We start from the raw sequence: 27,568 nt of genomic DNA on the forward strand, positions 1-27,568 counted from the left end.
GAGTGCAAGGTGCCGGCTTTTGCTTTGCCAAGATGGCTGTACTCATGTCACGGCTAGACTCGAGGTGGGTACAGCCTTATTTTTCTTGGCCTTCACACCTGGAGCTGATTTCTGGGACTTGTTTTTAAGTCCCCTGGGGGAAGGGGAGCAGGGACAGTAAAATAGGTCCTTACAGTTTGTTGAGAGCAACATTTGAGGGCCTTAAAAGGCAAGTAAGAACAGCGGGCAGCCACTGAAAGATTCAACTGAAGAGAAAAGGGTATGGCAACTTACATTGTAAAAGCACTCTTGCTACTCTATAGACTGCAGCAAGAAGGGGACAGATAGGCAAAGCATGGCATGGCAGAACCAGCTGGTAGATTATTACAGTGATCCACGTGTTCAGGGATAATTTTTTTAAAAACAACGGTAAAATCATGACTCTCATACGCATGTAGTATCAACACGTGTCAAAGACTTCAACTCATTAATTGACAAGAGAACCAGAAAGGTATTACAACCAGTTCAAAGGAGAATTCAAAAGACCACGTTTATACGTAATAAAGGAAAGCGGAAATAAATTTATAATAGATGCAAAAATAGGTCTATCCCAGGAATAATAATCAATTGCCTTCCACCTACTTTGCACTTTTTATGGACAAGAATCATTTGCATTATTATCTGCTTTCTACAACTCTCAGAGTTGTGGAGTAGCTCACAGACAAGGGAAGGCCAATAACCCAGACATCTGAACTGGAAGGACTCTCACTAATCTATTTGCCTATCTTAAAGTTGTTCGCATATTTTCCTAACTCAGATAATAGTGACTTGGCAAAAGGAGGTGTCAGAAAAGAGGGAGAGAAATAGACATTTTTAATATGTATAGGTAGTAGACTCAATAAGATTTGGTGTTTGAGGGCGCCTGGGTGGCTCAGTGGGTTAAGCCACTGCCTTCGGCTCAGGTCATGATCTCAGGATCCTGGGATTGAGTCCTGCATTGGGCTCTCTGCTCAGCAGGGAGCCTGCTTCCTCCCTCTCTCTCTGCCTACTTGTGATCTCTCTCTGTCAAATAAATAAATAAAATCTTTAAAAAAAAAAAAAAAAAAAGATTTGGTGTTTGATTACAAGGGGCCAGGGAGGGGACCACAAAGAAAATGTCCAGGGATGGAATTCAAAATAAATTCCTATGGAAGACACCATCAGTTATCTATTTGCATTTTTCAGGACAAGGGCCTGACTACCCTAGAGAGGGACCCATGCTGCAGGGAAGCAGCAGACTCAACAATAATTCTATTTTAAACTCTACCATGATATACCAAAGGGCGTGGACAAAAAAATAAATGAAATCAAATTCATTCTCTTTACCGGGACTTTTTTTCTCTTGTGCCAGCCTCTGGATTACCTAGTGACACCATGCCCAAAACTACCTTTTCCCTGCAGAGTGGAATTAAGCTGTATGGGGAGTCTATGGAAATCTCCCAGCACAGAAATGTGTTATTCTCTTTCCTAACCAGCAGTGTGGAAGCAATGTGATTTATGGGTTCAGGACAGCCAGGGGAAAGAAAGAACGTGGACGGAGTTCAATGTCCCTGCCACGGACTCTCCATCTCTTTATGTCCACATACTCATAATTTCTTTGGTAAGTTTGTTCTAGAACCACCAAATTTTCCTTCTACTTTGATTTCTTACTCCATGTCATCTGAAAGGAAATGTTTCCAGGGTCAGCTCTACTTTTGATACTTCTTCTCCAAACAAAATAAGCTTTTAGCTTCCGTGTCAGTTTACATAACTGGAACTGTTAAAATGTTAAAAATGCTAAAAATGATAATATTACCTGGTCTTTTCACTGTCTTGGCAATAATTAAAAGCTTCCTGGGGCACATAATTTACATGGGACTTAAAACCCTCACTTACTACTACAGAATAATATATGCATTATAAATGTACAAATTTAAATATCAAGTTCATCAAGTAAACTATCCTGGTACTGGACTTTGTGTTACATGAGGTCTTTTTAAACATGTTAATCATCAGCAATAAATACTGAGCTACTTTTTTTTTCCCCTTAACATTCATTTATTTATTTGAGAGACAGAAGGAATGAGAGTGAGGAATGGGAAGAGGAAGAGGGAGAGAATCCCAAGCGGACTCCCCACTGAGCGTGGAGCCCCATGTGGGGTTCAGTCTCACGACCGTGAGATCATAGCCTGAGTCAAAACCAAGAGTCAGACACTTCACTGACTGAGCCATCCAGCTTCCCCGATACTGAGCTATCTCTTGAGAGAATTCAGGTACATGACCCAAATGATCACTGGACACTGAGGAGCATCCAATGGAAAAGAAATCAAGGGACACTAGCTGTAGTAAAGATATTTTTAAAGCTCGGCAAAGGGGTCCTTGGGCCACACTGGGTAGGAGCGGCAGCTTTGATGCCACTCTTGCAACCATCAGTAACAGCTCCGGACCTAGAGTGTCACCTGCTGGGTGACACTCCAGCTCAACCATATGTCACATACTGTCCAGGTACTCTCTCGCCTGAGCCAAACTCATGGCAACGCTGATAAAGGTAACCATTTTCAATTATTCTTTCCCAGATGTCATCTCTATTCTACCCTCCACCTTGCCATGTCAGATTGCACTAGATCTATTCTCATAAAGAGGGGTAAAAGTCTTTCTCCCAGTTTCAAATGTTCCCCAAATGAAGGTCTACCAAGACAATGATGCTTTCAAATGATCTTTAAAATCAGTCCTAAGGTAATTCTCCCCCAATGACTACACTGAGCTGCTAAAAAATAGGTCTGCTTAACTTGCTCTACTTAGAAGTGACCGTATCATCCTCAAAAACAACCAGGATGGATAATCTTATACATTTGAGCCCTCATAAAACCACTGGGATGTAACATCTCCTACCCAGACGCTCTCAGTTGCTATAACTATGCTGCCCAGAATATGGTCACACGCAGATGGGTATTTCAAAAGTTTTGAATAATGTCAAATCCAAGCATGCAGACATTACCTCTGCCTCTAAAATAAAACAAATTAAAATTTCCCCCAAAATACCTATGTCTGCTCTGAAATAAATCCTACACATAAAACCACAAATTATGCAAGCACGTCTATATTCTTGACCCTTCTGTCAAAGTTCGTTTTCACATTCCTTACATTCTCAGAGGCAAGATAAAACATCCCTCAACAAAAACGTGCGAAACCTAAGAAAACATTGCAATCAAATAATCATCTGTAAACACTGGGATGTGAAGCAATTTTTAAACCATGCTGCTACGCAAAGTAATCCTAAAACATTCTCACATTGCCTCAAAGAAATACCAAGGTTTATTTTCTTGACCTTTGCAACCTTCTCAAATAGAAAATTTTGAAAAAAGATATCCCTTAATTAAAGTACCTTTTCTACTATTTAAAAGACTATGATGATGCTTCTCCAAGAAACCTTTATCTCTCCCCTTTCTAATGTGGAATCCTGCAAATATCCCTTCCACCTCAAACTTAAAGTACCAAATCCCAATGTCAATAACCAATGGATAGTTATGTAAGAACAAGTTTGAAAATAGCCCTGCCAATTCTTTGTAGGTTTGTCCTGCCCCTAAAAAGAATGTCATTCAAAACACTGATTATGTTCCAAGCAGTTAGAAATGCTGAGAAAGAGTAGATCCTTGGGGAAAGAGGTGAGAAAGTTCTCAAAAAAAAGAACCACAGGGTAGATCATCATTATTAGCCACATCCACAGACAGGAAAATCCCTAAACGTTTCTGCATGGGGTAGAAAGGCTGCCTGAACAACAATTTGATTTAAACCAGGCAAAGTGAAATCATCATCTGTCTAGCTAAGCGAACACAAAATTTGCCCAGTGATATATTCATTTTCTAAATGTACCCAGGATTCACAGAATCAAGAGCAGCAAACTATTGGCATATTACTAAAAAATGCCAGGTAAAAATTAAAAGCTGTTTATACTATGACAGTGTTCACACCATGAACTGCTTGTACCAGGATTTCCGTTTAAATATATTTCAGAAGAGAATTTTTATAAAAGTACAAATGTATCTTCATACTCAGAAGATTTCTGTTAGGTCACATGTCATCGGAAAATTCCTTGCACTTCCAAACAAACTCCGTCAATCAGAAAGAAGCATTTGAATCACCATCAAGTGTCTGAAAGTCTGTTACCTTCGAAAATCGTGCATTAATCCATTTGGTAAAGGTCTTCTTCTGCACGTCATTGTGTTCATCTGCGGGAGGAAAAAGGAGAGAAGGAAAATGAATGCACGTCTGTACCTTTGGGAAGGGCTCTAAATACAATCACCCCCGTCATGGAGAGTTTAAAATTGTAAATCCTCCTAAGGGTTCCTGAGGCATAAAGATCCACAGCTGAGGAAGAACAGGAAGGCTGAGGGAGTCTGCCCCTGTCTTCAGCAGGGGAAGCTAGGGCACCTTCCCCAGGGAGCCGGCCCGCCCCATCCTGAGCCTCAACCATTCAGTCCCCACGTGCGGGACAGAATCAGCACCTCCCCTTCACACTATTCCACATAATACTTCCTGTTGCATTTTGCTAAGTGAAATTTCCGCGTGATAAAGACGTTAGCATATCCAAAACAAAAATCGAAGTCATCCACAAAAAAAGCCTAAGAAACTCAGGATCTTCCTCATTTTTTGAACAAGTCCTACCCTTCCAGAACAAAAACTAGCATAAGGTTATTCCACAACCTCTGTTTTCCTGTAGGAAGAATAACAGGACAAGGTTTTAATGATCGTGATCTATAAATTACAGTATTTTACAAGTGGAGAAACCGGAGTCATTTTTTTTTTAAATGATCAAGTTTGGTTTTGATGACAAATTCATGTTCCAAGCCACAGCCAATGAAAATGAACGACAGCGTCCAGAATGTCTTGAAGATGGGCAGAATGATTTAGTAAAGCGCAATATCAAACAGACAAAGGGCTTTAGAACAAACTAGACCACATCCCAATCCACTTAGCAGGTGACCCTGGGTAATCACTACAATGCCCCCTCTCCTCCGGTTCTCCTTGTAAAAGAGAGATAAATAACACCCCGCCTGCAAGGGCATTTTGAAGATGAGTGAATCTAAGCAGAAACCATTTGCCAAAGAGCTGGCATTGAACTCTTTGTTATTGTTATTGCTATCATCATTACTACAGTCTACATGTAAACATGGCAGATAAATACCCATTGTGCCCTCTCTGCTACTTCTAATGAGATCCTCTTCAGTTGCTCCCCAGTTCTCTACTGCAACCAGCAAGAGTCACTGTTGGCTTACTGCCTGCAGAAGAGCACATTAAAACCATCTCTGACTGGTTCCAAAAGCTGCCTCAGGAGGATTTAGAAGGATGCTGAAAGCTGTGGTTCTGTCTGTCTGTGTGCATGAACACACTGCCTGCCCCGGTACCATCCACACTACCGGGCTGCCTCTCACATCGTAACAGCAAGAGAGTAACAGAGATGCCCCAGTGCACCCTGCTCTCCGTGCATCAATTTCAAAGGACTGCCTTCACCCTAGACCTCCTAAGGCATCTCTAACAGCAGAAGTAGAAGTTCAGCCACCACTTCACCAAGTTTGTGATCTCTTTGATCCTTCCTCCCTTCTGCAAGGAGAGTTTGTGATTAAAAGGTCATTCCTGAAATAAATAGGAGAGTTGCAGCTCCAGAAAGGAGTGCCCTTTTACACATCCATAAAGGTAATTGGAGACTGACTCTGAGAAACAAAGGGGGAAACTGGGTGAAAAACAAAACTGTTGTCTAAGAACCTTCTTGATGCTAATTGCACTGAGAGGTAGCCTGCTTTCCAGAAAGGACAATGCAGTCAGCCTCAGACCTGATTTCCAGCTTTCTGCCATCGATCAATGCCATATATAAGCTATTTATTAACCAAGAGGTCTCGCTTACACACTCTGAATGTCCCCACCTTGCAATCACGCCCAAGAGAGACAGAGCTGAGATAATACAGAGAATAGAAGTCAGCCACATTCGTCATGTGTATATATCTGTATCAGCCCCACCAATACAAATCAGTGTTCAGAGCTCTTAGAAAAGCTAATCATTTGTCCAATTAACCTTAGAAAGGATTTATTTTTGTATAGTTTACTATACATATATCCCATAATACTATGAACAAAAATACATATAAAGGTCATAAATATTAAATTTTCCTAATTTTATAACATTCATCACACAAGCTGAAAATTTTATCACCATAAAAATGGGGAACATTCTTGGGGCACCTGAGTGGCTCAGTGGGTTAAGCCTCTGCCTTCGGCTCAGGTCATGATCTCAGGGTCCTGGGATCGAGTCCCACATCGAGCCCCACATCAGGCTCTCTGCTCAGCGGGGAGCCTGCTTCCCCCCCTTCTCTGCCTGCCTCTCTGCCTGTGATCTCTCTGTCAAATAAATAAAATCTTTAAAAAAAAAATAAATAAATTTTTTAAAATGGGGAACATTCCTAAGGATTGATATTAATGAATTTTGTTTTTTTCTTATCCTCTTTTCTGAGCATTTAACCTTCTTAGTTTCAAAAATATTAAAATATTTAGTAGTTCATATGTTCCTCTCCATTACCAGATACAGTCCAGATACAGACTGGACAAAGAAATGAGGATGTGCACCTTAATGAATGATAACTAAGGTTCTTCAACTTATCACATAAAGTAGAAAATTAAATGCTAAAAATAGATTTCTCCCATATGGAGATGTTTACAAAAATGAATAAGTTAATGTTTCTATAATAGTCTATGATCTTTGGGTCAAATCTAAGTTTGAATATGAGTCTAAGTAACCAATACGAAATAAAGTATGAGGTTGTAGAGATAAATTGTCCAACATCCAAGCCTTTCAAAAATACTTCCAAATTTATAACACTCCTCTGTATTCATTTTCCTGACAGTTAAAAAAGAGGGGAAAAAAGAGTTCAAATTTCAATAAGGCATTAATTCACATTTCCCTTTTCTAACACACACACACACACACACACACACACACACACACACTCACACACACACACACCCCTCTTATTTTCTACCAGAAAGGAACTCAGTAAAAGAACTGGAATTAGCCTGCAGCTTTTCAATTATGAGGTTAAAATATAACAAATTTGGAACACTTCGTAGTAGAAAACAGCCCTCTGCACCACAATTAAGGTAACAACACTGGCCCAGGTCCTGTTTCTGGGAGGTAAAAATATGCCAGCAAAGTGGTAGTAAGACAACTAAAAATCTCAGTCATGCAATACTGATCAATCATTTTGCCTTTCCTAGAAATTTATGCAGAACTTCAAAAGTCTCAAAGTCATTCAGCTCTCCATTATCAAGCCAATTTGTCATTTAATTTCTCCAAAATAAAAATGTGCAGTCAATACCATCTTACATATAACTGACTTTTTCTACATAAATAAGTTAGTATAATTTACACTCTAAATGTATTCATTCCGGTTCCTAAACAAGCATTGTCTTTAGATTCGGATTTTCGAAAAACCCTTTAGTTTCTGAAAGCCTTTCAGGGCTTAGCAAATCTCATCCATTTAATGACCTTTCTTCATTAAGGGGACAAACACGGGACTGAATTAGGAGAAGAAAAATGTGTTAAATCCCTTAAGGCTGATTTTCCAAATTCTTCCTCTAAATATTTTGCTCCTCTTAAAATGCTTTTGACATGCTCACACAGATCCAAGGGCCTTTGCTGCTGTCTCGCCTGGAATTTTATTTCTGTGATGGGTGAGAGAAGTAAAGCAAAAAACATCAACAACACAGCCTGATAAATCTTCCAGGAAACTGGCTTGCAATTTTTTTCACTTCACCAGCTCAAATGCGTATCAAAAATTCTTTCAGCAGAACGCAGTAACAAATCTCAATTTAAATCCTGAACTGGAAATGTGGCAGAGAAATTAGACTTGTTTCCCTTATGGAAACACCCAAGTCCTAGGAACACGGATACTTCTCTTAAAACCAGACTACTGTTAGCAAGAAAGCATTATCCGCCTGTACATCTTTCAAAGCAACTGAAGAGCGTCCAATTGGCTGGCGATAATCTGAGTCCATAAAATGCAGTTATGTAGAGAAGAAGTCCCTACACTTAAAGCCAAAAGAGAAATATCTTGTTGGATGATTTAAAACTTGGATTGGCTTTATTAAAGCCTCTCATGAAAGGCAACTCACCCTAGAAAGCCAGTTTCTCATTAGCAAAAGAGATTATTTCGGAAGGAATGAAAGCATTTCAGACCATCCTCCCACTTCTTTTTCTGGCTACTGTATTTCAAGTCCAAAGAAACCCACCACCGGGGCTTAGTGAGATCTTGGGGTCTCCTTGGTTGGCCTCTGAACACCACCAATTCACTTACTGAAACAACACGAATAAAAATGGCACATGGAAATATGTAAATATTATGTAACAATCTGCCAAATGTTACAAATAGGTAGTCAAAGACACAGAGACAAGAGAAGACAGACGGCTCTCAATTAGAGTGTATAAACTCCAAACTTGTTTCAAAATCTGACATTCTCAGAGGGGCTGGGGAAAAAAAAAACTTAAAAATGTGCTTTTCAAAATTGTCAAAACTACCTAAGTATATCTGGAGTTTAGATAATTAACATTTCAAATGTTATCTTCATATGTTTATCGCATTTATACTTTGAAGTTATTAAAGCCAAAAACCATTTGAAACAGACTTTCAGACTTCACGCTATAAGAAGCAAAGAACAACTCGATGGTCTCTTTGGCAGATGTGAAGGTGGGTGAAGTGACAAGAGGAAAACAACTTTCCTTTGCAAGAAGCCTGAGATCCAGGGACGAAAGCTGAAGGAACTGTCCAATATCACCCACTGCACAATGTCAAGAGCCACAAACAGAACCAGGTCCCACTGGCTCCTAAGCCTGCGTTCAATGTATGCCAAGCACAAGGAGGTCCAAGTTTCATGGGGAAAAAGGCGTTTAAAATATATCTTGAAGGACAGATGACTTCTGGTTCATGCAAAGAAGGGCATTCTAGACATAATAAGAGAAAAATAGAATAATACCCTCTTCATTTCAGGCTCAAATTCAACACCTAACAAAAAAGAGCTTATTTAATTAAACATAATGCATATTTATGAGAAAACAGAGTGTTTTAACATATAATAACATCAAAAGAACAATTCTAAAATACTCCAAACTTGGAATTTGAGAGGCAGGGTGGAGGGGTTTGGGGGTTAGGGAAGGAAAAAGTGAAACAAGATGGGATCGGGAGGGAGACAAACCATAAGAGGCTCTTAATCTCACAAAACAAACTGAGGGTTGCTGGCAAGGGGCGGGGGTGGGGGCGGTTAGAGAGAGGGTGGTTGGGTTATGGACATTGGGGAGGGTGTGTGATATGGTGAGTGCTCTGAAGTGTGTAAACCTGGCGATTCACAGACCTGTACCCCTGGGGCCAATAATACATTATATATTTATAAAAATAATTAATAAAAAAATAACTTTGCAATCACAGAAATAAAAATAAAATAAAATACTCCAAACTTCAGAACATCTTCAATCCTTAAAAATATTTATACCCATAAAAAGAAGATGAGTACAGAGTTAGAATTATATGTTCAAAAATGGTTTTTTTTAAAATATGGATTCTTTGAAAAGCAACCTCTTTATATAAACCTTCTAGCATCATCCATCCATTCCCCTCCCAAATTCATGGCAATTCTGCAGCCCCTGGATTCCAAAAATTCTACAGCCCCACATGCACTGTGTTTAGGATTTCTGTCATGTTCACCATTGGAGGAAAATGTCTGTTTCATCAGAGAACCAACCTAACCCACCCAAACTACCCACCTCACTTTCACAGAATCAGGGTGTCTAAGAGCTGGAAAGTATATAAAATCAGAGGACCTGATCAAGCCCCAATCTGAAACTAGACATATCAGAAGTTTATCCCACAAGATGAAGTCAAGTGGTGCCAGAAATCAAATCAGAATCCCCATCTCTATCTAGTACTCTCCGGTACTCGCAAAGCTCTTTAACACCTTGATTCAATACAATTAACACACCACACAATTCATTCATGTAAAGTCTACAATTCAGTGTTTTCTGATAAATTACATATTAAATTTTTTTAATTGTGGTGAAATACACAGAACATAAATTTTCCCACTTTAACCATATTAAAGGGTGCAATCCAGTGGCATTAATTATATTTACAAGGTTGTGCAACCATCACCACTACATCCAAAACTTTTTTCATCTGCACGAATAGAAGTCTCATAACTATTAAACAATAATTCTCCCATTCACAGGGGCACCTGGCTGGCTCACTAGTTACAGCATGTGACTCTTGATCTCAAGGTTTTGTGTTTAAGCCCCACTATTGGGAGTGAAGCCTATTTTAAAAACAAATAAATAAACTGTGATAATTCTCCCACTCCCCCCTCTTCCCAGGCACTAGTAACCCCTAATCTACTTCTGTCTGTATAAATTTGCCTCTTCTAGATATTTCACGTAAGTGGAATGATACAGTATCTGTCCTTTTGCATCTGGCTTATTTTACCAAGCACCACGTTATCCAGCATCATCCCTGTGGTAGCATGGGTCGGAAACTCCTTCGTTTTTACAACTGAATATTTCATTGTATGTATATGCCACTTTTTTTTTAAGATTTTATTTACTTGTTTATTTATTCAAGAGAAACAAGAGCAAGAGGCGGAGAAGGTAAAGGGACAAGCGGACCCTAAGCTGAGTGCAGAGCCTGACACGAGGCTCAATCTCATAACCCTGAAATCATGGAGATCAATGACCTGAGCCAAAACCCAGAGCTGGACACTTAACCGACTGAGCCGCCCAGATGCACCTGTATGCCACATTTTATCCACACATCGTCTGTTGATAGACATTGGGGTCTTTTCTACCTTTTGGCTATTGTGAATAAAGCCACAAAGAAAACAAGTCCCTGCTTTCAGTTCCCTTGGGTATATACCTACCTGTGGAATGGCTGGGTCACGGGGTAATTCTATCCTTAGATTTTGAAAAACTGCCTTCTATGGAAACTGTTTTCCATAGCAACTGTACCATTTTGCACTCCTATCAGCAATGTACACAGATTTCAATCTCCACATCCTAACATTTATTTTCCTTTTTTTACTTATAGCAGGTGTGAAATGCTATGTCATGGTTTGAATTTTCATTTCTCTAATGACTAATGACACTGACCATAAGACGGCATTTTGAAACTGCAAAAACCACCAAACTCTGAGATACCCTGAAGATTTTCTAAACTAGCCCAAGTTAACAGCATGCTACTCCAAAGTCCCTGCGGTTCATAGATATCTCTTTTGCATTTAATCCACAAAATATTGCAAAATAATCTATTCCCTAAAGAATAATTTCCAAAATTAGGTATAACAAATAACCCCTGACCATCTTCTAATTTTAGAGTCTATTTACCTCTTACCTATTTTCTAGTTGATGAATTCAAGTTTTTTTAAATATGGGAGGGAATGTATTCCAACTTTCACTTTTTAGAGATGCTAAACTCAACCTTAAGACTGTAAGATTTACAGATATCCAGAATTGTTTGAATTCTCTTCTCTGGAAATACCTTTTGGAAAAACTCTTGACATCTTAAATATAAATTGTATTATACACGTTGCAAATGCAAAAGAACAAGCACTCAATTTATGGGGGCAGAAATTGTAAACTTTACATACAAACATTTTACTTTGAACTTTTGTCCCAGGAGTGAATGAGCTGTACTGACATCATTTGAAAGGAGCCTGGGGTAGCTCAGTCAGTTAAGCAACTGCCTTCAACACATGTCAAGATCTCAGGGTTCTGGAATCGAGTCTCACATCGGGCTCCCTGCTCAGAGGGAGCCTTCTTCTGCTTCTCCCCCACCCTTCCCCGCTGCTCATGCAAGCGCACTCACACTCTCTCTCTCTCTCTCTCTCTCTCAAACACATAAATAAATAAATAATCCTATAAAAAAAAATCACTTCAAATGCCACAGTACAAGCAGAGGTTATTTAGGAAGAGCTGAATGAGTCATAATGATGATGAGTCACTGTCATGAAAAGTCAATAGAAAACTAATTTTTTAGTGACCTTAGTGATAAAAAAGCTAGACTTTTAAAAAGAAAATATCTGTGAAATTCTCACTTTATTCCTATTAAAGGTCTATTAAGTTCTACAAACTCTCTACAGAAATCTTCATAAACATATATCTCCAGATGTATGAAAGTTCATGCAAATGAGTTTTCATGAGAACGGGGAAAATTTTTTTGAATAGAAAAAACATTCCAGTGATCTGACTTCAAACTTTCTCATGGCAAGCTCTACTTTCTAAAATAAGAGCAAAAACATGTCCTTTCAAGACTGCTAAATATTCACACAGTAATTTTCTCATTCTAATTATTTTCCCCATATTATGAGGAATCTAGGGGATTCTTCTAGATTCCTAATAAGTCCATGTAATAAAACAGAAACGTCCAATAAATAGTATTTCTCAAACAAAAAGTCTTAGAAAAAATATCCAAAGAAAAAGAAAATAGTACTTTCAGTACCCAAACATCTCCTTGCACTCCTATGTAGGAATGCTATTATTTTCTGTAGCACTGATGGAGAAAACTTTAACTTAAACCACATGTCTTCTATAATTACAACTTTGGGTCATCACAGTCAGATAAAAATATATACCGAAAAGCAGCAAGCAATTAATAATGAGTGAATAAGCATCGTTAGACGCCAGTGATAACATTCTGAAGCCAACAACTCCAGTGAATTAAAAGGTGTGGCAGTACTCTTTGGCTTCCCTCCGTGGAACTACTTCCATCTAATTCTGTGTGTGTCAGGGCCCATGTAAGCGCCGTGAGACAGATGAAGACCCAGACCACAATTCATGCAAGCTCAAGTGCTACCTTTCAACTTCAGCCACTCAGGAAAGTCCCCAGGTAGACCCAAAGAGCAACACAATCCCAAAGAATTCAAGAATCAGAGGAAAAAACTATTTTCAGCTCCTCAAGATTCGACTTGCAAAAAGTACACACAATCCAAGAGGCCAGAATGAACATTCCAAAATGTCCAGAGCCACCAGCCTCCTTACTATAACCCATCAAGTGAAGAATCCGTAGGGCTGGGACACTTTCCCTCCTTCTCTCTTTTTAATTTTTATTACTCACCTCCTTCTTCCTCTGATCTTGCTATTTTAAACATCCAAACTTCCCTCCATCATGCCTCTCTGAATATTCTTTTCCAAAACCCCTCCCTGGACATGTCTTGGCTTAGGTCACCATTTTGGAATTCTCAGCCATACAGATCACCTGACTGCACACATGTGGTCACCCTCAATCAATCCCACATACTTTGAATCTCTGTACCATTTCTTTTCTGGAGTGTCTTTTTGCACATTTCCTTTCTCTACTTAAAACTTCCTGTATGATATCTATAATATGCATGTTCTTTTTATTTAAGATTTTATTTATTTATTTGAGAGAAAAAGAGACAGAGCACAAGCAGGGGAAGCAGACAGGCAGAGGAAGAGGAAGAAGCAGGCTCCCCACTGAGCAGAGAGTCCAACACGGGGCTCAATCCCAGGACCTGAGCCAAAGGCAGATGCGTAACCACCTGAGCCACCCAGCCTCCCCTATAATATACATTTTCAACATAGACAGTGTGATGCTATGTTTGTGTTAAAGTCAAAGGCTTCAAACATCTTCCTTCACAACTCTTAAAAAGAATTCCCATGCACATTTTTAAGTTGACAATTAATATCTACGGTAAATCTAAATAGTTAAAAAGATATTTCCAGCACATTGTTAAGAAGCCCCAAGTTTATAGCTCATTCAATTATTAGAAAATGTCTCTCCTGCCTAATTGGGAAAACTAGTCCTCATTGTCAAACTAATCATCAGCTCATCAGACTTATTTTCTGAGAAGGGAACTCTGACTTTCGTTTTCTATTTATAAACCACGTTCATATGTGTCTCCAAGGTCACCAGGCAACAGCTCCCATCAGAACTCTCACTCTGAGGGGAATGGATGGATGGCTGGATAGATGAATGCATGGCAGGAACCAAGTCTTGCCCCAGATGCAATAAAGCATTGACCATTTTAATAATTTTTAAGGGAATGGTCTTTACTTTGCATTCTAATATTGCCCCTTGTTTGCAATAATGCAGTCATGAAGCACAGTAAGATTTGGAGGTGGTGAGTGGTGTGTCTTTCTTTTGTACAGAAAGAGTGGAGGAGGGGAATCCTCAGAAGCAAGATGGGAAAGGAGAGGCAGGTTGCTTAACCACGGGAAAAGCTGGCCACAGGGGAGCACATGTACTCCAGCACGCAAATCAGTGCAGGGCCTTGTGTATCCCAGCCTAGGATAACGAACTCCAGGCAAGGTAAGCTGTAATTTAATTAGAAAGGCTAAACCCTAGAGGTGGCCTCTACCAAGGTATGTTATCTTTGTCACCATTAACACCAGAGACTTTGCCAATTAATTTAATGACCGTGAGAAATGTGCTTTTACTGTGCTCAGTAACTGGTATAATTAGAAGGTTAGAAGCACTCTCCCACTGGTGAGTTTAGTGCTATTCAATAAATGTGGATCGGCCAAAGTATTTTACAGGCAGGTCCTACCACCAACTAAAAGAATAAAAATCTGGCATATCTAGGAGGCTTAATCCCTTAAGACCCTGTGTTCAGGCATCAGCTGGGACGGGCCTCATTGCCTGATATTGACTGTAAGTCTAAATCCTCTCTCTAAATCCTCTCTCACTGTTCTGTAGAACAGTGCAAGCTATATAATATAAAAACTTTATATTTTCAGTTTTCTAGTAGCCATGTTTTTTTAAAAAGGAGGTAAAATTAATTTTAGTAATACATGTTCTTTACCCCATATATATGCAAAATAACATTTTGATATATACTCAATATTTTTTAAACTGTTGATATTTTACACTCTTTTTCTTACTACCCTTTTTTGAAATCAGGGGTGTAATTTAAATTTATAGCACATCTCAGCTCAGACTGGCCATGGTTCAGGTGCACAGCAGTCACCCCACTACATTGCATGGCTCTAGAATGTGGCTGCATTTACTCCAAAACCCTCATGTCCTTCAGAAGGACAGAGAGCTGTAGCTTACCAAGCTTATGAAACAGACTGTATGAACTGTCCCTGAGCCTGCTTTGCTCATAATGATTGCTTAATGAATGCCAATGTGCATGGTTTGAGAAGCCTGTCTTCACTGCAGCCCTCACCACAGGACAATCGATAGCCCTCACAACCTACTTTTAAGCCATGGGAGCTAACAGGACTGAGCAAAAATAAAGCACAAATTCACAGTGGTACATGAACAAATTAATTTCATTTGTTTTACAAAACTTCTTGTCCAATAAATAGATATACTAAGAATTGGAAATATTTCTACTCTTTGTTATAGCAACCACTAAAAGTTTCCTATTTCCTACTCTTTTAATGAAAGTTTGTTGTTCATCTATTTTGTGGGAGGGTAAAGAGAAACTGAAAGTGGCATTTACTGACCACCAGATAGTATTTTACTGAGCATCTACTATGCTGGTGCCAAAAGAGATTCAGATGATGCTTTCAAGAAGGAAGGGGAGGTGGGGAGAGGAAAGACAAGTACATAAATAAGAGATGGACGATTATAATACCTTAGGTTCGAATACATTCATAAATGCAGAGGAAAGATATTTCTTTTTGATGGGGATGAGGAGGGAATCAGAAGAGGATGCAAGGAATAAGCCGCATTTGAATTGATTTATTTGAGGCATGTAGACACCATTAGGGCATTTGTGGAAGAGAGAACATGCAAAGTCTGCAGGGCATAAAGAACAGGACACCGAGACAAGCCTCTGAGTTGTTTCTCTGGCTGGATGATTTTTTATCACAGCTGTAGAATCACTGAATTTTTGAAACGGGCGGCAGCTAGATTGTGGAGCATTTTTAAAATCAAGCTAAGTTCAAAAGAACAAGCAATGTGGGCCACTGATTTTTTCTAAGCCAAGGAGTAACATGATCAGAAGTGTGCTGTAGTGAGTTTCATACAAAAAAAGGATGCACAGAGAGAGGGGGGTTGGAAGAAAGGCAATTGACGTGAGGCTAATTACAGTTACCCAGGATGGGACATCTGAAAGCCAGAAGCAATTAAATTAGAAAGGAAGAGATGGATACAAGAGGCATTGAATGGTCCAAGTGAGGTTACCATAACTTGACTACTGAATTACTGGAAGGACAAGTAAGAAGAAAAGTCAAAAAAAGCCCCAGGCTTTCAGGTAACGTAGTGCCTCTCCATTTAAAAAAATAAGAAAAAGAAAAATAGAACAGGAAGAAAAAAAGGAAGCACTTAAAGAGGACGTTTTCTACATCTAATGAATCAGGGGTCAGCAGTCTATTCAGGTGAAAATATCAAGAAAGCCTGACAATGCCAGGCTAGGGCAGTGAGGAGAATGTCTTCACCTACAGGAGACCATTCCAGGAGCTCAAGTTTTCAAAAGGCATACTTAACAAAGTTAAAGCACCAGAGGAGCTGGGGAAAGAACACCTGGAGAAACATGGTGAATTTAGCCACCCAGAACCAGATGGCATCCTATGTTGCAAAGGGAGCAAGGAAGCTGGCGTTGGGCTGGCAGACGTGTGTGTATATTATTACAAGTTTCCTTTCTGTACTAGTATATTTAAGATTATATGACCACTGACCCACAAATTCTGGAAATTTATCTTTTTTTAAAAAAAGATTTTATTCGGGGCACCTGGGTGGCTCAGTGGGTTAAGCCACTGCCTTCGGCTCAGGTCATGATCTCAGGGTCCTGGGATCGAGTCCCGCATCGGGCTCTCCGCTCAGCAGGGGGCCTGCTTCCCTCTCTCTCTCTCTCTCTGCCTGCCTCTCTGTCTACTGTGATCTCTCTCTGTCAAATAAATAAATAAAATCTTTAAAAAAAAAAAAAAAGATTTTATTTATTTATTTGACAGAGATCACAAGTAGACAGAAAGGCAGGCAGAGAGAGTGAGAGGGAAGCAGGCTCCCTGCTGAGACCGATGCAGGACTCGATCCCAGGACCCTGAGATCATGACCTGAGCCAAAGGCAGCGGCTTAACCCACTGAGCCACCCAGGTGCCCTCTGGAAATTTATCTTAAGGAAATAATTAGACTCGCACATATTTAGATATCTTTAAAAAGGTATCTTTTTAAGATATTTAGATATTTAGATATACACACATATTTAGATACCTTTAAAAGAATGCACTTCTTGAAAGTACTCTTCATAATTGGAAAAAAAAAAAAAAAGGCCAGTAAACAACCTAAATATCCTCCATAGGGATTACTTAAAGGTATATTTTCGTACATAAATACACCATTAAAAAAAATGATATTTAAGGGGCGCCTGGGTGGCTCAGTGGGTTAAAGCCTCAGCCTTCAGCTCAGGTCATGATCCCAAGGTCCTGGGATCCAGCCCCGCATCGGGCTCTCTGCTCTGTGGGAAGCCTGCCTCCTCCCCCCTCTCTCTCTCTCTGCCTGCCTCTCTGCCTACTTGTCATTTCTCTCTCTCTGTCAAATAAATAAAATCTTTAAAAAAAAAAAAAAAAAAGAAAAAGAAAAAAAAATGATATTTAAGAGAGTGCCTGGCTGGTTCAGTTAATGGAGCATGTGACTCTTGACCTCGAGATTATGAGTTCGAGCCCCACGTGGGATATAAAAATCACTTAAAAATAACATCTTAAAAAAATTATATTAAGAAGGAATAAGTGAAGATATGGAAGGATTTTCATAATATATTAAGGAATAAAAAAGGAGATCATTACAGAGCATACAGTGTTTCATTTATACATTGTGTGCATATAGGATTAGAAAGACAATTGGCAAAATATTAGCACTATTTATTTCTAAGATCCTGAGAGATTCTTGTATTCCATTTCTATGAGCTATGTTTTCAAAATTCTCTAACAACTAATGCTTTTGTACCATTTTTTTCCTTAAAACACCCATTCTGCAAAAGGTGTGTTGTTTCCCACTTTAATGTAAACAAGGAGGAAGGGAAGAGAATGCGGCAGCTATCAAAATCAACTAGGCTGAGAGAAGATCTCTCTGTCTGCCTGCCTGCCTTGGTGGGGGATGTCAAGAATAAGGGAGACATGGCCTGTCTGTAATTACATGCAGACAGGAAGGATCTGGGGAGGAGGGAGGGAGAGACTGTAGATGCTAAAACTCAACACGCAAGAAGAACTCCCTTAGAGACCAAGCCCCCAAGCTCCTACACTAAGTGCAGTGAAGGTCACACATTTCTAAAAATGAAACTCTCCAGGTTACATTGCTTTTCCTTCTATCTGTCTTTCCACTGAGTTTCCCACTTCAGTCTGAAGAGATAATTGGGTGCATGTAAAGTAATTGCTTCTGGAAGCTCATCTCTTCCCATCTTCCACTCCATGCACTATGGAAACATTGTTGAAAAGGGAGTTACATCATTTAAAACACATCTTTCTGGTGACTAACATAACACAATAAAAATAAATAACAATTTGCAATAAATCCAAGTATTTCAAGGTAAAATTATCAGGGTACTGACCAGTTATGAAGATGGGAAGACAAAAATAGAAGATTAATGTAAACCAAAATGTTACTGACAGACTATACCAAACCACCTAGTCTTCCTTAGAATAAATATACATATACATATGAGATTATATATATATGTAATTTTTAAAACAGAAAATCAAGTATTTCAGAAGTACATTTTGATTTTTTTTTGTCTGTTTTAGAGTCTTCTAATATTAAGCCATGGCAAATTAAAACCAAATGTGACATAATTTTAAAAGGGGGAAGAGTCATTTTAGTAAGCACATTTTCAAAACTGCAAGTGCATTAAATTGCAATACTTTATCCAAAAATAAAAAGAAAGAAAGAAAGAAAGAAAGAAAGAAAGAAAGAAAGAAAGAAAGAAAGAAAATTTACAATAAGCAGGAAGAACATGCCAGAAAGGAACACTATGTTTCCCCTTAAAACTTCAGGAGCAAAGATTTCTTCCCATGAACCGCACCGTTAAGAAATCAGCCCATGAAGCACAGCACTCTTCTCTTCGAAGTGTATAAACTGAAAGTTAATGAGTAAAATAATTTAAATAGTCTCAGATTGGAAAATGCATACTCCCTCATTTTCAATTTACATAGCTAATAACTATGAAAAAGTTCACACGAGCCATTAATACTTTTTTATTGAAAAACTTATTCAGGTAGAGTTGGATGAGAGAGATAAAATCCACAGCATGAACAAAAAAATAAAAGAAACCTGATACTCAAGCCAGTCCCCCAGCATGCTGATGTTATCCTTATGATCATTCATCCTCTAATTTACTGTTGGAAATTAAGATCCTGCCTCAAATCAGCACTGTCGTTATTTAATACTCTACTATAGAGCTAACATTTATTTGCCTTTTTCAAAAATTCATTAACTTTAGACTCTACCATCTCTAGGTAGAGCAAACTGCGAATCACCTTCTGTGCAAAACAGCTCTTTCTTTGTCTAAAATGTGCCTCTCTTAAGCATTAAAAAGCCTACATTAATTTTAACTTAGTTGGAGATTAATTTAACTAATTCAGTTACAGATTAGAAGAACAAGTTCATGTTTGCTCTTCTGAAATAAATGACTTTATACCCAGTAATTATGTTCTCCTCTCTATTTAGACTCAAGAGTCCTAACCATTTTGGTCAGTTTTATGAAAACACCAAGTGAATTCACTCTAAGTTTCCTTCACTAGACTCCTCTCACTATTAAATCTTTTTTTTTAATTAGGAGACCAGAATCTCCGAGACTAATCCACATGCAGTCAACACAGCTTTACAAAGGAAGGATAATACTCTGTTTTCTTCTGTTTCCTTCTTAATGACACATTTCAAACTAGGTCCTTTTATAGTGCAACAAGCCAATAGCCAGTAGCTTCTGGGAGCACTTCCGTGACTCCTCCTTTCCATTATCACGGCCTATAGAAAGTCTAATTCATGATGACAAAGTTTTCTCGAAGTTATTAGCAAGAGATTGAATCAAACAAAAAGATCTGGATAACTTTTCTTCAAAGCTTTAACATTTCCCTCAGGACAAGCACAGGCTAGCAAACCTGACTGAGTCTGGGGTACAAACATGTGCAATAATATACCCAAAAGAATCGAAAGCAGCATTTTGAAGAAATGTCCACGTACCCATCCTCATAGTAGCAATATTCAAAATCGCTAAGCAAAGGAAGCAATCCAAATGCCCATGGATGGATGGATGAATGGATAAACAAAGTGTAGTGTGTACACACACACACACACACACACACAGGAATACCATTCAGCCTTTAAAAAGGAAGAAAACATAGGTGTACCTTGAGAACATTTTGTTAAGTGAAATAAGACAGTCACAAAAAGTGAAGTACTGTATGATTCCATCTATCTATAGTAGCTAAATTTATAGAGACAAAAAGTAAAATGGTGGCTGGCAAGAGAGGAACATTGGGAGATACTGTTTAATGGGTACAGAGTTTCTATTCTGCAAGATGGAAAGTGTTATAGAAATGGATGATGGTAAATGTATGGAATGTCACTGAAGTGTTCACTTAAAAATGGTTACAGTGAGGGTGCCTGGGTGGCTCAGTGGGTTAAAGCCTCTGCCTCCGGCTCGGGTCCTGATCCCAGGGTCCTGGGATCGAGCCCCACGTTGGGCCCTCTGCTCAGTGGGGACCCTGCCTCCTCCTCCTCTCTCTCTCTGCCTGCCTCTCTGCCTACTTGTGATCTCTATTTGTCAAATAAATAAATAAAATCTTTTTTTTTAATGGTTACAATGTTACATTTTGTTATATGTATTTCTCCACAAAAAATGGGGGGGGGGGAAGCATATGCAATAAACATTTTTCATTCCCATTTCAACCTGACTTTCAAAGAAGAGATATGTAGTATGCCTCATCTCATACATTCTCCAAGAAGACAAATGGGTAAATTTCACTTGGATCCAATTTCATCCTTTAAAACTCATATCTTAACATATAAATGCAGATATTCTGAATTCTAGAATCAAAACTGTTTCTACAATGACCATGCCTCTAGACCTCTTACTTGAGAAGGAAACACCTGTTCAAACTCCTTGTGGAAGATACTGCTGGTTATCTTCTCAATCACCTCTCCCCTCATCTTTCTTAGAAGTCTAATCTCATTTTTTTTTCCCCTGAGGCAAGGTGGCCAATTACAATAATCACCTCCCCTTGCAACTAGGGACAACCACACAGTCCATTTTTGTCCAGTGGAGAGCGAAAGAGCATTGGGTGGTACTTCTAGGTGAGCTATGAACTCCCAACAAAACTTCACACATGCAGCCAGCATAAACATTTCACCCTCCGCCCTTCCACCTTTCTCCAGGAAGCAGGAGCAGCCAGTTTCCCTGAGCAATCAGCCTTGGATTGCCTGTCTTACAGACTGAAGGGTTCTGAAGAAAAGGGAATTATTTCTTGTAACCCAGAGTAGTAGGCTTTCTCTTCCTTACAGTTCCACTCAATCCTAATTCAATCTGGTACCACTAGGATAAGCTTGAGGAAAGAAATGAAGGACTATTTCTGGTCTAGAATATGGAGTTCTATAGTCTACTTCTATAAAAAGGACATTCACCAGACTGAAATGTAACCACTCCCATATACAAGGTAACACTAAAAGATGATTAGAATAGGAAGACAGTATATTGAGGATCCTGTCAGAGTCTCACCCCACAAATATGTTTTTGTAATAAAACTAATATTTACTGAATGCTTGCTGTAAGCCAGACACAGACCAGACATTAGTGTGCAACGCAAATCCCAACAACCTCACAAGGCAGAGCTCGTGCTCCCAACCGCTCCACTGAATGGCTTGTTGATACCTTTATGCCTTGAACACCTCATTCAGTCTCTCTGATTTCCCTCCCATGTAAAAGGGGGAGACAAATGCAACACTCCAGTGACTTCAGTACGAATAAATAATAGTGTGATCAAAGTATGTAACAAGGGGCTCAGAGCAATGCTCAATTCAAAGTGACTGTCAAATCCAACTGAAGGAGCTGCAGACATTCCCAGAAGTAGCTAAACATCAGACTCCCCGAGAGAATTTCCTCGGAGCACAGATTTCTTGACCCCCAACCAGACTTACTGAGCCATGAGGGTGCCCATCACGTAGAGGTGGGGGGAAGTCTGGTCTAAAGGAATGTTAACTACTGTATTCTCAAGAGAACACAAACTTCACCACTTTGTTATATCAAATCATTAGAAAGCTCACATACGTAAGCCACATCTATCCTCTGCCTACAGAACTGTCTTCAGGGAACCTACATTTAAAAACATGCTCTGTGCTGGGTCACCTGGATGGTTCAGTTGGTGGAGCACACAATTTTTTTTTTAAGATTTTATTCATTTATTTGACAAAGAGAGAGATCATAAGTAGGCAGAGAGGAGGAAGCAGGCTCCCTACGGAGCAGAGAGCAGGGTGCAGGCCTCCATCCCAAGGCAGAGAGCGTGATGTGGGCCTCAATCCCAAGACCCTGAATCATGACCTGAGTTGAAGTCAGAGGCTTAACCCACTGAGCCACCCAGGCTCCTGGAGCACACAATTCTTGAGCTCAGAGTTGTGAGTTTGAGCCCCACGGTGGGTAGAGAGCTTACTTAAAAATAAAATCTTTAGGGGCGCCTGGGTGGCTCAGTGGGTTAAGCCTCTGCCTTTGGCTCGGGTCATGATCTCAGGGTTCTAGGATCAAGCCCTGTGTCTGGCTCTCTGCTCAGTGGGGAGCCTGCTTCCTCCTCTCTCTCTCTGCCTGCCTCTCTGCCTACTTGTGATCTCTCTGTCAAATAAATAAATAAAAATCTTCAAAAAAATAAAAAAAATCTTTAAAAAGCAATTCAAAACTTATAAAATAAAAGCATGCTCTCTGTTTTCACTACAATTTCAGAACATCTCTGTAGTTTATGTGAAATTGCTTTAGAGAGCAATGTATATCGCATCCTCTCACCTTGGAGACCAGGAATGAGGCAGGCTGTCCTGATCAGTTAGAGTCCTTTGTCCTAAACAATAGAGCTACTTCATCCACTCATTTTATCGCCTTGCCTTGGCTGCCAGAGTTTGATGTCACAATTTTCCTCAATCAAGTTTTAAGTACCAGAAGTAGAAGTATTATTTTAATTGCTTTGCTTTGCCTTGGGAGGATATTTGAAAAGATTTTGTTATAAGAGGAATCCACATTTATTAAAGACGTTTCAGATAAGGAAAAGGAAGAAAATTTAAATCACCCATTTCTCTCCACCCAGAGGCAATCACTATTAACATGTGTGTGTCCATCCTCCTAGATGTTTTTGTCTTTTTCTTATGAAAATGGAATAAAAAAAGAACATAGTATTTTATCACCTTTACGTAAAAGACATTATGAGCATATTTCCATTACAGTGCATACTCTTATAACGTCACTTTTAAAGCTCCATAGGTATTTTATTGACTGGATATTCAATAATTTATTTCCCACTACTGTCCTGTTATTGTACATTCTTGATAATGTTTCCTGTTTTTAAGCTTATAAGCATTTTTTTTTAAGATTTTATTTATTTATTTGACAGACAGAGATCACAAGTAGGCAGAGAGGCAGGCAGAGAGAGAGAGGAGGAAGCAGGCTCCCTGCCGAGCAGAGAGCCCGATGCAGGGCTCAATCCCAGGACCCTGGGATCATGACCTGAGCTGAAGGCAGAGGCTCAACCCACTGAGCCACCCAGGTACCCCTATAGTGAGTAGTTTTAATCCACTCTCATAGTTCCAAATACCATCTATGTGCAAAAGCCCTGACCCAAACCTCTCTACTAAATTACAAAATTATGCATAATAATTTCAAAATATGTTCACAAAATACCTGTTCGTCATCCACTCAAGAGGCAGAGTGTGATCACCCTCTCCTTTAATGTGAGCTAGACTGGGGAATTCACTTCTCATAAGCAGAACATGGCAGAGGCAATGATGTACGGCTTCTGGGACTATGTCACAGACGTATTTCTTCCTTGCACTTTCTCATTTTACTCACTCTAGGAGAAGCCAGCTGCCACGTCATGAAGATACTCAAGGAGCTCTGTGGAGAGGTCCACATGGAGAGGAACTGTGGCCTCCCACCAATAGCCAGCAAGGAACTGAGACCTTCTGCCAAAAGCGATGTGCATAAACCATCTTGGAATCAGATCCCCCACCTTAGTCAAGCCTTCAGATGATCGCAGCCTGACCAACACCTTGATTACAACCTCAGGAGAGACCCTGGGCCAGAATCACCTAGCAAACCCCTTCCCAAATGTCTGACCCATGAAACTGTATGAGATAATAAATATTTGCCATTTTAAGCTGTTAAAGACTACGGTAATTTGTTATACAGTACTAGATTATGAATGTAGATTAGCTGCTAAGTTTCAGAACAATTTGCTATGTAGCAAGAGATAAAAACAGTATGTATCCAAGCATCTAGATGACTTCTCCACTGAGATATCTCACGAACTCATTTCCAACCTAACACAGCTAAAACTTAACTGCTGACCTTTTCTCAAATCAATTGTCTCCAATTTTTCTTAGTTCAGTACCCAGCACCTTCATCCACTCAGTTGTTCACCCCACGACCCTAAAACCAATCCTTGGCATGCCACAATCTACCTGATATCACAATCCATCCCCAAATCTGTTGGTTCCAATTCCTCAATATACCTTGAATCCAGCCACAACTCTTCATCTTCCAGCCATCCCCCCACCTGAGCTACTGTCATCTCTTGCATGGAATCCACCCACCTAAAGCTAACCTGACATTTCTGCTCCTGTTCCTTTCCAATCCACTTTCTAAATGGTAGCCAGCTTGACAATGAACTTTGAAACAATTAACATGGTTTACAAAGCTCTGACTCATCTAACCTTCTCTACCCAAGCCACGTCCTATCTTGCAACACTTGCCCTTCCTTTCAAGAGCTCCAGCCACACAGTCCTTTGTGTGTGTACCCAGCCCTTCCTGCCCCAGGATATTTGCTCATGCTGCTATGCCTGCCTACAGTACTCTTCACCCCATTTTCAACCTGCTTAATTCCTACAGCTATCTCAGGTCTAATTTTAAACATCTTTTCTTCAGAAGAGACTTCTAGACTTTAACAGTGTCTCAAAGCATCCTGTTTTGTTTTCTTTTGCTCCCTAATACATATCTCAATTTGATTACATATTGGTCTGTATAAGTCAATGAGGGCAAGAAACATCTTTGCTTGTTGTACTATATTCAGCTCCCAAAACAGGTTGTCAATTTAAAAAAAAAAAATCATTGGATGGGTTTATTTAATTTGTTCATTGGGCCTACACAAACTATGTGTTGACCATAATTCAATCCAGACCTCTAACTTTTCCAATTCAATTAAAAAAAAAAAAAATGCTGTTGTATCTATGGCCTTTTTGTCCTTCTACAAAATCTTAGAACCGTGATCATCAAGATGACTCACAGATTTTATTTCCCACTTCCCCTTTTCACGTGCTTGAAGATCCTTTTATTATTGAAAAAGAATGAAAATCTGACTTCTAAGAACATTAAAAAGAAGAAAAGCTAGAATAAAAATAGTCCCTCAAGGCAGAGCAATTCTGAAGCTCATTAGCAAACTAAATTGACCCCTGATTCATCTAAATAGGAACATTTTATCCTGGTGTTTAGAGTTTTGATGAATAATCATTTCCCTTGCCAGAGCTTGGTTGATTTGTAAAGGCAGGAGGATCATGACTCTGCACAAGACTATTTGTGGATAAAGAAATCAGAGACCCACTGATGGAAGAACCAAGAAACGCTAATAAAGGCAAGCCAAAGCACAGGGTAAATCAACAACGCCCAGTCACAATTCCAGGAAACACTACACTGACTTGCAACCAGACACGGAGTGGGTCTGGGAGCAGACAGTGTGGGTTATGAGGCGAAGCCACACAGAAGGAGCAGCCCCCACAGTAGTGCTGGCAGCAACTAACCAAAAAAGAAATTGTGCATGGCACTGAGGGAGGAAAGGAACAGAAACCACGCATCAGTCTTCCCACTCACATTCACACACACCAAAACTAAATTCCAACGTCTTACAGGTTTATGTATAAACACATAGTGTGCCAAACTTGGATAAATGGCACATATTTTAACTTGATAGATTCATGTGAATACATAGCGATAGAATATGAGAAACTCAAATGTACATATGAACACAGGTATATTATGCACTTGTAAAGAGAGAAATAAATGGCACTCAGTAGAGTAAAAGATATAATAGCCAATGAGTTTGAAAAACGATCACTTTGGTCCTTTCACTCACTGTGACAAATAAGGGACACATATTCTTTCTGCAGCTCACAGTAAAATATCCTAATATTAACTATGCTTATTCCCTTTGTAAATCAAGTAAGAAAGCTAGACCATTTTTACTATGGTACATTTTTCACTTACTAAAAGTGAAATTTTATTTTATTTTATTTTAAAGATTTTATTTATTTGACAGACAGAGATCACAAGTAGGCAGAGAGGCAGGCAAAGAGAGACAGAGCAGAGAGGACCCCCCCCCCAAAATGTGGGGCTTGATCCCAGGACCCTGGGATCATGACCTGAGCTGAAGGCAGAGGCTTTAACCCACTGAGCCACCGGGGCACCCCTAAAAGTGAAATTTTAATAAAAGAATTTAACCACAGACATCTATGGCAATTGCATACATAATTAATGTATAAACTATCAGACTGAGTAAACTGTTTTCTTCTCAATGAGAAGAAGAAAATAGGGGCACCTGGGTGGCTCAGTGGGTTAAAGCCTCTGCCTTCGGCTCAGGTCATGATCCCAGAGTCCTGGGATTGAGCCCCACATCGGGCTTTCTGCTCAGCAGGGAGCCTGCTTCCCCCTCTCTCTCTCTCTGCCTGCCTCTCTGTCTACTTGTGATCCCTGTCAAATAAGTAAATAAAATCTTAAAAAAAAAAAAAAGAGGAAGAAAATAAATGATATAAATTCTTTGGATATAAAAATTACTCTAGGGGCGCCTGGGTGGCTCAGTGGGTTAAAGCCTCTGCCTTCAGCTCAGGTCATGATCCCAGGGTCCTGGGATCGAGCCCCGCATTGGGCTGTCTGCTCTGCGAAGAGCCTGCTTCCTCCTCTCTCTCTCTCTCTGCCTGCCTCTCTGCCTACTTGTGATAAATAAATAAATAAAATCTTAAAAAAAAAAATTACTCTAGAAAATTCGAAATTAGAATGACATGGAATATCAACCAATAACCATATATAACTTATTCCGATATAAGTAAGATTTTAGTATTAATACTCATGATAAGCACACAATGCATTAAAAGAGTGCTACTCTTCAGGGAGGGGGAAGCATGCCTTAAAACCACCATGAAGAAGGTGGCAATTGCTGGAGACCAGCTTATGCACTAGAACAGAAGAGAGTGCCCCTGGGCAGCACTCAGACAAGAGCTAGAAAATAAGAATACCACCATGTAAAGCCATCGAGCGACATACTCCAACCAGCAAGCAAGACCGAAGCATCCAACTAGCAGGACAATCAAGTGGGTCCCCATTAGGAAAGAGTCAGTGTAAGAGCTTTAGC

General features: G+C 39.6%; 1 protein-coding gene across 5 annotated transcripts in view; it reads right to left on the reverse strand.

Moving 5' to 3' along the window:
- The window catches only part of UTRN (utrophin), a 504,882-nt gene that overhangs the window by 396,579 nt on the left and 80,735 nt on the right, over positions 1-27,568 (reverse strand). For all 5 annotated transcript variants that reach the window (XM_032338010.1, XM_032338009.1, XM_032338007.1 and 2 more), the window contains one exon: positions 4,165-4,226. In XM_032338010.1, coding sequence (XP_032193901.1) covers positions 4,165-4,226 — 62 coding nt within the window. The remainder of the gene's footprint in view (positions 1-4,164; positions 4,227-27,568) is intronic.

The sequence above is a fragment of the Mustela erminea genome, chromosome 4 (genome assembly GCF_009829155.1).
Source record: "Mustela erminea isolate mMusErm1 chromosome 4, mMusErm1.Pri, whole genome shotgun sequence".
Taxonomy (NCBI): Eukaryota; Metazoa; Chordata; class Mammalia; order Carnivora; family Mustelidae; genus Mustela; species Mustela erminea.